This window comes from Lactuca serriola, chromosome 4 (assembly GCF_051521515.1).
Source record: "Lactuca serriola cultivar US96UC23 chromosome 4, Lser_US96UC23_V15, whole genome shotgun sequence".
NCBI classification, from domain to species: domain Eukaryota; kingdom Viridiplantae; phylum Streptophyta; class Magnoliopsida; order Asterales; family Asteraceae; genus Lactuca; species Lactuca serriola.
The window spans coordinates 377,170,788-377,182,251 of record NC_136411.1 but is presented as its reverse complement, the minus strand read 5'-3'; the positions used below and the strand labels follow the sequence as shown (position 1 = coordinate 377,182,251).

General features: G+C 29.6%; 1 protein-coding gene across 1 annotated transcript; it reads left to right on the top strand.

Moving 5' to 3' along the window:
* Positions 1-3,728: 3,728 nt before the first annotated feature.
* LOC145097753 (golgin family A protein) lies at positions 3,729-5,823 on the top strand. The gene is made up of 6 exons (XM_079035394.1): positions 3,729-4,092; positions 4,486-4,608; positions 4,775-4,939; positions 5,033-5,114; positions 5,207-5,271; positions 5,362-5,823. The coding sequence occupies exons 1-6, from the start codon at positions 3,802-3,804 to the stop codon at positions 5,695-5,697; spliced, it is 1,062 nt and encodes a 353-aa protein (XP_078891520.1). The 5' UTR covers positions 3,729-3,801; the 3' UTR covers positions 5,698-5,823.
* The last annotated feature ends 5,641 nt before the right edge of the window (positions 5,824-11,464 follow it).

The window sequence follows — 11,464 nt, the reverse complement described above, 5'->3', positions numbered from 1 at the left end:
TCGGACGTTTCCGCCGTCTGGTTCGGGGGTGTGACAAAAAACGCCATGGCTCGTTAAACTTAAGGCTCGGCTTTGCCGCCACGTCACACCTTACGCCATTTAGAACATTTGCATTATCCAAAACACAAGCCCAAGCATCTCACTTGAAGTACAAGTCTGAATGAAAGAGCACCAAAATTCCCACCGGAGGGCTATTCCTCAAACATGGAGTTGGGAGAAACAGACTGCATTTGCAACTGCTTTTATCGACACCTTGGAGGATCCATTAACCGAAAACATGTGCAAAAGGAGGGACTTACACCACAAGTTGCCTAAGTTTTCCGACATCTATAACAGCAAGTTGGTGACTTACAAAGTGGCCAAAATGATGAGATAGTTTTTAAGGTGGCGCTTGTAGAATACCACGTGAAAAGCAACCGGATGATGTTTAATCATGTGGAGATTTGGGATGTAATTTTAATTTAGTTTGTCATGTTTAGTTAAGTTTGTTTTATTTTTATGTAATTTTTAAAACTTTTTGTTTAATGAAAAAATTAAGAATTTTTTTATCTTTTCTTTAAATATATTAAAATTAATAAATAATATTTATATTAGAAAATAATAGTAATTATTTTTGGTGAAAGTTAAAAGAACAAAGGTGTGAAAGGTTGAAAGGGTGAAATATGAGTATCCTTATACCGCTCTGTTTTTTAAGAATCTTTGAAATATGAGTATTCTTATACCGCTCGGTTTTTTAAGAATCTTTGCAAAACTTTGGCCTTGTATTATTTAGTCTGTAATCGTGTGGAAATGGAAATAATTACCCTGTTTCAGTTGTCTTCTTTTTTTGCAATTTTATTAAATAGGTGTGTTAGGTTTAATTCCGACTTAGTCAAAGTAGTGACCGAGTAGGTTTTAAGTATTAGGAGAAATGGAGAATAAAAAGTTTCCCAGTTTTCTCTTTGCTTTTTTTCCCTATTGTATGCAAACTCAATCCCACATTGATAAAATAAGAAACTAGATGTTAGCATATAAAACAATGAGTAATCATTTCTATCACCAATTGGTTTTAGAAAATGGAACCTCATCATTCTTCTATGTTGGGATAATAGTGATGCTAATTAACAAGGTGTACTAAGGGTTTTAAGTGGTGAACCTATTACTTGAACTAATTAGACTAAAATATCTATATGTCTTTACTAGGTTATAGTCTGTGCTATAAAAATAATTGAATTTTTATTTTTAATAATTATTAATTAATTATTTTCATTAAATTGTTAATTAAACATGATTTTGTAGAATTTTTAATATAAAATATAATTAATTATCGACAATTATAATTGAACTTATTCAAGTTGAATTTCAATTTCTCCTAAAAATTAGGAATCAAATAAATAATTATGTAACTTATTATGAACATCAATACTTTTCAAAAATAAAAAATTATGAGAAAATACTAAGTGTCATTTTTATAAAGAATTTGAAAAGAAAATGTGCATTATGATAATATGACAAACGACACTAATAACTATTTTTTTTATTAGTATATCAAGATTATGTGTTCCCATTTTTTCTTTTCGAAGTATCTTTAGGAATTTTTAATCAACCTATATATTACTTTAAAACATCCCTCCATGTTTGAGGCAACAAAAGATAAGATCTTTAACTCATAAAATATCGTACATATGATATTGCATGTACATTGAGCATTAATGTTTATCTAGTAAACTTCTTTTTATAGATAATAGAGTAGAGACATTATTAAGTTTTTATAGATAATACAATAGACACACACATCCGATTAATTGTCAGCAAATATATAATAAGATTCTAGTAGACACACACCCAATTGATTGTCAGCAAATATATAATATGATTCTAGTAGACACACACCCAATTGATTTTCAGCAAATAGCCAAATATATAATAAGATTCTAGTAGACACACACCCAATTGATTGTCAGCAAATATTAATAAGATTCTAGTGGAGTCTATGAACATGAGATTAAGATTACATGAATCTAAACTCATGCTACAAATTTATAATCTAAGTAATGCTGCAACTCTTTCAAGGACAAGGGAAAGCAACAAAAGAAAGCCATTTCTACCTTAATTATAATATTTTAGACAACAACAATGCAATCTTGTATAATTCAATTTTATACTGAACTAGTGCTCCACAAATTATAAATAGTAAGAACAATTCCATTCCCTATCCGATCCACATTACTAGTTTATTGGATATAGAGAAGTTCCAAACTACATGATCCATGTCATTAACATTTTCATATAGAAAAGTTTCATACTATATGATCCACGTCATTTTTTTCGACATGAATAAAGTAATGGGGTATAACGAAACTCCCTTCGTATAGGCTTGCTAGAACTATTTGATACTTCTTTTAAGAGTCATTTAGTCATTTCAAATCATTGTTGCGGAGCTTATGTCCCTAAATTTCAATTTAAACCCTTAAAATATGAAAATTTAAGTATACGAGGATGTGCAAGTTATATCAAAACAACATTCATGTAATTAACCAAGCAATATTCATACATGTTGTTCTAAATGTCGTTTTCTCCACATCTTCATTTATTTGATGGTAACCTATTTCAATTCGATCTTTGAAACAAAATCTACTCCTTGATGGTCACTTAACTCATGCGACTTTTCTTTTTGTATGATGAAAGGTTTACACTCGAGAGACTTTACATGTGCCATCTTTTTCACACACACAATTTCTGCTTCATACATGCTTAGCCAATCTATTCACAAGATGACATCAACGCCACCAAGTTGTATAGGAATTATATTAGCATTGAAATTTACCCCGCTAAATCAACTATGATATTCATGAGTTATTCTTTACTAACATTAATCAAATTGTCATCGACGATTTAAATAATAACTTGTACATCTAGATCTTTCAAATGTACATTAATTATCTACAGTCTCACACACCATATTAAAATAATATTCATTATGACTTGCAGTGGCATTGTCTGTCAACCATAGGGACCACTTATGTAACTTTATCTTAAAAATATAACATCTTGAAATTTAATATTGAAAGTAATATAACTAGTACATTGTTTAACCTAATGTGAAATTTTATAGAGACTCGTACTAATATTCATATACCAAAAACAAGCATTAAGCTTATGTTTTAGTTGATAAGATAGCTATAAGTAATAGTTTAAAGCTAGATGGCTAATATATGACATGAAGAAACATTTATAAAACTTATGAAAATGAACATATAATGATATAATTGAAAAAACTTGTTAAAATATGCCTTATGGACTTATTAGTAAACTATCTTAATTAGTTTTTCTGCTTATAAGTGAATTTACTTTTTTGGAATGATATAATTATTTTAATCGTCTCACAAGACATTACATTGAAATAAATTAAAAAAATAAAATAGCAAATACACACTAAAACCATATAAACACAATTAAAATACAAATTCCACATAAATTAGATACAACGATTGTGAAATAAGGATGACCATATAAATCAAGTTGAGATTTAGAAAATAACATTATTTTAGAAAATAACTCAAACTATATGATAGAATAGAATTTAAAAGAATAATAACTAAAAGTAAAATACAATTGGGCCACTGGGGAGTCCAATCACCGGCCCATTGGGCTAGTAAGGATCTTGTCAGTGTAATGGAGAATTGGAGATTGGAGCCTGACCCGTTGAACCCGGTTGTCAGATGTTAAGCACAATCCGATTTCAGATCCGTTTTCTTCACTTCAGGCTTCAACCTCCGACGAGCGAAAATTCACCAGTGATCGAAATTTGATCCGGCAGATATGGCAGGACTACTAGCATGGGCGGCGGACGTAGTGAGAGCAGGAGGCGGCGCAACCAGCGAGGAAGACGAATCCGATTCGATCCCTTTGATATTCAATCCCGAACAGGAGAAGTACGTTAGGGAGTTGAACGTAAAAGCAGCGGCGTTGAGCCGGTCGGTACAAGACCTCCGTCAGAGAATACCGCCGTCGGATATCTCCCAACGCCTCCCGGACCTTCACGCACATTCCCTCGCCTCCAATGCTGCCCTAGCCCTCCAATTGAACGCTCACTCTTCTACCAAAGAACAGGTATTTTGTAGATCATATGTTAATTTTTCTTGACTTTTTTCATACTGAATTCATTAGAATTAGAGTTCGAGTAAACCTAGTTTGAATCCAACTAAGTCAGCTTCACTGTGTAAATCGATTTTGAGATAGAATTAACGCCTACGATTAAGCGAGCTAGTGATTACAGATTTAAAACCTACTCAAGTGCTCATATACTCGATTTATGTTATACATGTTAATAGCCCTTTCAAAACTTATGAATTAGATCTACAACAAACTCTGTAGCAGATATGTTTCTTCCAGTTGCATATTTTGGAGTTTCTCACGATTGAGTGTACATGATTTAAATCTGCATATGAATTGGGCATATCAGACAAGCTTCAACTTAAGTTTGACCATGGCATGTTATGACAGGCACAACTGAGAGAAGCTACACTGCTGGAAGAAAATGCTGCATTTGAAAAGGCGATATCAGATTGTGAAAGTAAGATACAAGACAAGCTGAGAGAAGCTGATGAGCTTCGTGTTAAGCTAGAGGTAAGAGCTTGCTTTCTTCTTCTTCTTCTTCTTCTTCTTCTTCTTCTTCTTTCCAATCTTACAATGGCTGCAAAACGAGTGTTCTTCTCCTTCTTTTGAATCTTACAATGGATTCAACTCTGAAAAACCCATTAAGTTTTACTTACATTTGGATATTTTCTTCCAGGAACTGGATGCAACTCTTACAACTGAGCTGCAAGTTGAACAATCTACACAAGATGACAACAAATCTGGTGATTCTTCATTTAAATCAAAAGCTGAAGCTGAAGCACATATCACAGCTTCAATTTCTTCCCTGAAGGAGAACTTAGATAACAAGAAAAAGGAACTGGTTCGTTACAAATCTCTAATTTCAATTCATGTTTCCTTTTACACTTCATTCTCGATCTTTTCATTAATATTTTACAACTTTTATATCTTGTAGGCATCTATGGAAGAGATTGTTTACAACTTAGAGAGACAATGGTCAAAGGTTCAAGAGGAGTCACTAAAGCAGCCTTCTCCAGGTGTCTTATTCATTCATATACTCATACAATTGTTCAACAAAATACCAAATATGCCCCGTAAGCTATCAATATCTTTGATAAACTGTTTGCAGCTCAACGAGAGAAGATGTTGGATAAACAACTTCACAGCTTATTGGAACAATTAGCTTCAAAACAAGTATATGCACTTATGACTTATTCAGTTATTCCCATTTATATTCTTTTCCTTTTCTTTACATTTATTATTAAAATATATTTAATTTAATAGGGTCAAGCAGAAGGGCTAGTGGGTGAAATTCATTTAAAAGAAATGGAATTAGAGAGATTAAATGGTTTATGGAGGAAAATTGAAATTAGTAATAATTCAGAAGCAAATGCTACAAGAAATAGATTTGGAAGAAGTAATTCTGATTCTGATAAAGAAAAAGAAAAAGGATATTTTTCATCATCATCTGATTATATTGTGGATCCACGTTATAAGGCCTCAACTGGACGCAATACTACTACTGAAGCCTATTTACACAGACAAATGCTACTCAGGTCTGCTTTTGTGCTTTATATTCTTATTCTTCATATATTAGTATTTATCAAAATATCATTCTGATATTAATAATAATTTCCCTACATCCACATTTATGTAAATATCTTTGTAGTCGATATATGATTCCTCATAAAAGTTGTAGATTTGTTTATGTATATTTGCATTTATTTGGAACTTTTATATTGATTATTGGTGATGTTAGTGTCATCTGTCATTTTAGATAATTGGTATTTACAAGTGTAAATGAAATAGAACTTGATAATAAAAGATTAAGAGTTAGACAAAATTACATAAATGGTCCCTTTGCTTTATGAAAAAACACATGTTTAGTTCCTAACTTTTTTTCTTGATGAAGATGGTCTCTGTGGTTGTGATTTCTTGCCTCTGACCATGTAAAATGACATGTTGATAGAAACTGATAACTAATTCTCAGCAACTTATAAAACAGTAAATGAAATTGAAAAGAGACCTTTATATTAATTGAAAACTATCTAAAGCAAATGATTCAAACAATAAGCTAAAGCCATGATTCAATTACAAAATAGGATGATTCTAGATAGGGTGTGAAACAATAAATGGTAAATATTACATTTAAGTCCCTCATGTTTACCCATATGTTGTTATATGATCCATTCTCTATCACGTGTATATTAATATAAATTGTAATTCAATAAAAAAAAAAAGGATAAAATATAGTGGAAAAGAGCACAAGTCATTTTACATGGGTTTGGGACCAAACACACAAGAAATCGAAACCATAGAGATAGTCTTCATCAAGAAAAATAGTTAAAGAATAGTTTGGTCTTTTAATAAAAAAAAGAATTGGAATTGAATTTTTTCCACCCCCTTAGGAATGATAAAATTTCATAAAAGATGAAATTTGAAGTATTCTAATGCAATTGAATTTTGACAAAATATCAAATTCTACTATGAGATTTGTTCACAATTCGCAAACCAAACACACACTTACTTTCCTTCCCGATGCAAATAACCATAGATACTCGATATCATTGTATTCATAATTTATAGAATCATGGTTACTAAGAACACGATTTTGATCGTAGAATCGTACAATTCTATGATCCCACGTATGTATTTTGATTTTGATCTTAGCAAACTCGTTTTTAGGTAGAATTGTAAAATTAGATCGTGGAATCATAAAGTTGTAAGCTATCCGATTCTACCTATGTTGGGTTTATTTTATTTTATTTTTGAACTTTCCTTCTTATTTGACTCTAGTTAAATGAGTATAATTCTAAAACTCTAAAAGGAAACGACAAATGGGAAGCAACGATCAGTGTAGTTGAACTGTTGGACTGTTGAAGTTTCAAAACTGAATTATTTAAAAGAGATGAAAATGAAATATAGTATCGTGATTTGTAAATAACTAAATATACTTGTCATTTTATTTATTTATTTTTCATTTTAATGTGATGGTTCAACCATTTAAGGTACATTTAAGACATAAGTAACATGAATAAAATATTCCAATAAGTTATAAAAATGAATTGTCATATTGTATATATAAGGTTTTTGGCATTTTATGTTAGTTTTGATTAAGTGTGATGGTTTGGAAAGTGAATATTACGATACATAATTGATGTTAGATAATTCCCAAGAAGATTCTTCATTTTTGACAGTATTTTCTAGATATCGAAATGAAAATTAATTAAAATTAACACTAACACTAGTTCCTTGGTGGAATTTTATGATTTCGATTTGATTTTATGATCATGATTTTGCAAATCCGAAAATGATTCTATGTAGAATCTTTTACGAACCTTGCACATAACAATAAATTTTCACTGATCGAAAAAAAAGAAAAACATCATGGAAAAGGTATACAAGATATAATCATTGTTAGAGTTTACTTTTATCTAATACATCACAAAAAAAACATTGTGAGTGTTTTACTATTTTCTAGTGAATTGCACCAATACATGACAAACAAAGTACTATAATTCCTTTTAGTAAGGATATATATGAAATTTTCCCTAAAAAAAACGTTATTTTTTAACATTTTTTTAAGACACTATAATATCTTTTATTAGTGTTTTAAAAAACTATTTTTTAGTTGAACCAGTATGATGATCGGATCGCGGTTCAATCGGCTTAACTGGTTCGACATTCAAGTCAATCCGCTTTTTAGAAATTTAATTTTATTCTTATTTCCTACGCACACAAATACATACATATATACATAAACTAAGAATTTAACGTCCACAAGTTAAATATTAAAATCACATATAAAACAATAAAAATCATTAAAAAAAACATATAACCATAAATTTTACAACAATCTACATACATTAAAAAAATAAAGTAAAATAACTAAACAAAATATAACATTAGACGAATAAAAATGAATCAAAAAACTTCATAACAATTACTATGCATTTTTATTAAATTTAAAGAGAAATCTAAATAGATGTGAAAAAGATTACCGATCTTTGTTATGCAAAATGCTTCATTTTCCATGTGCCTTTATTCTATTTAACTGGTTCAATCAAGTTTTTATAAAATCGGCCGGTTCAGAAGTGAACATAAAACCGGTACTAGTTCAACTGCTCCATTCCCTAGTTCTTGGTCCAACTGGTCTGATCGAACCGAGTTTTAAAACACTGTCTTTTACAATACATGCATTGTGAAATACAGTAGTATAAGACTGTTTTATCCCATCCTATCTTACATAACAAATGGGGCCATCCTAGTTCATTTGTTCAGAAAGTGAATTGGAACAAAGGAGTCAGATTATGTGGTCAGACTACAACTTGCATTTGAGATAGTAACAACACTTTGATAATTTGCATCATTGGATTCTTGATGTGCTAAATGACAAGGAGTTTGTACAATTTAAACTACACTCATAAACTGTATAAGGGTTTGTTATATCGTAATTCATAAAAGTTACTTACAATCATGATGACGTAAGCAGATTTTATATGTAGATAGATCCATGTTCTATAACACACAAACAAAAAGGAATATATGAAATCATAAATGAGATGCATAATAATTTGATTTCAACAAGAGGACAATCCAACTTTTTTAATAGAATGATAAAATAATGCACATGAAAAAACAGACTGGCTAATGTGCTTGATAGTGTTTTTCGTGGACCTATTTTGGTACTTTGACACTTGACATAACTTTTTTTCTTCGTAGTTCATTATGGTGTATATAAGAAGCCATCATCCAATCATGGAAAATGACATGAAAGAAGATGACTAGCCAACAAAAAAGACGACTGGTAACCTAATTCTTGTGTTGTTTATTGCATGGATCTGTTATTTTCCAACCCACATGACCATATGCTACACGAATAATATATATTACATATATAGTATATATAATATATGTAGTTTGTTTTGTTCTCTTGAAGCTTCGATTTCTTCTTTTTAATGTATATAATGACATGTTATATGACAAAGATCTATAAGGTTTAACTAAATGTTATATTCTAAGTATATTTAACTTGTTATTGATGGTAATGCTAAATTTTTGGAAAAGACACTTTGTAGCTCATTGCTAAATGATGAATTATTGAGATATCAAGTTGTAATCAATTAGATTATTGAAAGGTGGTTTATAATTTTTAGCCAACCAAATCCATTTAACTAAATGGTTAGATGAGTTCACTCATTTATATTAAATGAGTTTAAAATCTCAACCCAACCCGTTAATTTTGAGTTTGAAGATTGGGTCGTTTTTTTTATCAGATTTATGATTATTTGATTATTATAATATCAAATTAGAAACATTTTTTCACTTATTTCATTTTGCGTAATCAACTTAAAAAATTGACCACAACTGCCTTATTATAATAGATTTCCAATTTTACTTCATTAATAGACAAAATCTCACGTTCACAAATGGATCAAAGATGATGGGCATGTATATTCGATCCACCTCATATACGAGAACAATATTTGACAAAACTATATATAGTTTTCTAATAACTATAATTTTTATTTGTGTAGAAATGTTTTGAAAAAACAATAGATATAAGCTTTTGAAACATATAAAATTACAAAACAAATAAATTAAATCTCTAAAATTTCTGAAAATTCTCAAAAACTCGTAGCCAAACATACTCTAAAACAATTCGAACGGAGCACTACCTTGATGTTTTGTTGTGAAATTTCACTTCAAGCAAAATTTATACCATAAACATCAAACTTGATTTAATGAAATATACTATGTATTTGTCTTATAATATCAAATCGTTTTGTCATATGTCTTTTTATGCTAATTTATATTTCCAGTCAGTTTTTAACACATGTTATTTTTTATAATTGTTTATTTCCGTTAATGTTATTTTCTATTTTCCAATTAGTTTTTACCAAATTTCTTTTTTATCTGTAACAGTTAGTTTTGTAGCTAGTCTAACAACTTTTTAAAAAGTTAGGTGTGAGAAAAAACCGAAACCGAATAATCAAACTAAACCGAATGATGTTTGAATCATTTGGTTTGGTTTATTTGGGTTTTGGTTAATTGGTTTAGTTAATTGAATAATAATGATCATATTCGGTATGATTTTGTTTTTTGTTTTTTTTTTAATTTATAAATTTAGTTAAACCGAACAAACTGAATATGTAATTTCTTAGTTTAACTAATTACCAAAGTTTTTATTTAACGAATTACTTGTTAAGGAATAATTGTTATTATTTTATGTTTGTATTATGGGCGTGTTTGGCAAAAGTAGTTGTTAGCTGGAAGTGGGTAGCGGTAAGCTGGTAGCGGGTAGCTGATAGCGTGTAGCTGGTAGCTGATAGCGGGAAGCTGTAGCTTTTATTTGTTATATGAATGTTTGGCATAGTAGCTGGAAGCTTTTGAAATATATAAAATTACATAAAAAGACAATTGATTAAAAATAAATAAATATATAAATATATTTTTAAGGATAATTATGGAAATTGATTTCAAAAGCTCAGGAGCATTTTGTTAAACGCTACATGAAGTAGCTTTTAGAATTGGAGCGTTTTGTTAAAACTAAAAACTAAACTCTCGTACTGTCAAACGGAGCTTTTTGTTTAAACCAGAGCGTTTTGTCAAAAGCTAGAAGCTTCCAAACGCTTTCAAAAGCTTCATGTCAAACACGCCCTATATATGTATTATTAAATACATAATTACCAATGTGTTCATTCAAATGTAAAAGCCTCAAATTATTCCTACAGCTCCAGTGTTTTATTCATTTTTCTTTTCTGTTGTTTTGTTATTTGTTATGGATAAATGGTATTTGAATCTTTAAATTGGCTTTATATCGAATTGAAAATACATATTGCAGGAATAATATTTTATGTATCTATGTTTTTTTTTTAATTATTTGGTAAAAAAACTAATATGTTATATTTTTCCTGTTAGTTTAATATTTTTTTGAAGTGAAATATTATTCAATTTAATCGGTAAACCGAATCAAATTAACTGAAACCGAACAACCCAAAATCTATTAAACAAAACATATTTGGTTCAATTATGGTCACTTTAAACATGTTAAAAAAAACCATTTAAATCGAACCAATTAAACAAAAATCAAAACAACCGATCATAAGTCCTTTTGAACTTCAACAACTTAATAACCTAAAAATATCTTAGAAAAAAGCTAGTTTTCAATAAATCGGAGTTGTCCTCAACAAAAAATAAAATTTATTATACAACTTAGTGGGGGACCAACAAGTGATCCAAAATGTGTCGGAAAAACATAATTATTGATGCATATCTTATGGGCTTTACATTTCTCTGTCCATTCTTTTTTATTTATATTTACTTTATTTTATCCCGGACTAATTTAAATATAAAATAACTTATCATATAGAAAGATCACAAGGTC

Coding starts and splice junctions, on each gene's coding strand:
- LOC145097753 (XM_079035394.1), top strand. CDS start 3,802: ATGGCAGGACTACTAGCATGGGCGGCGGACGTAGTGAGAGCAGGAGGC. Junction 5,115..5,206: donor ACTAAAGCAGCCTTCTCCAG/GTGTCTTATTCA, acceptor AACTGTTTGCAG/CTCAACGAGAGAAGATGTTG. Junction 5,272..5,361: donor AACAATTAGCTTCAAAACAA/GTATATGCACTT, acceptor TTAATTTAATAG/GGTCAAGCAGAAGGGCTAGT.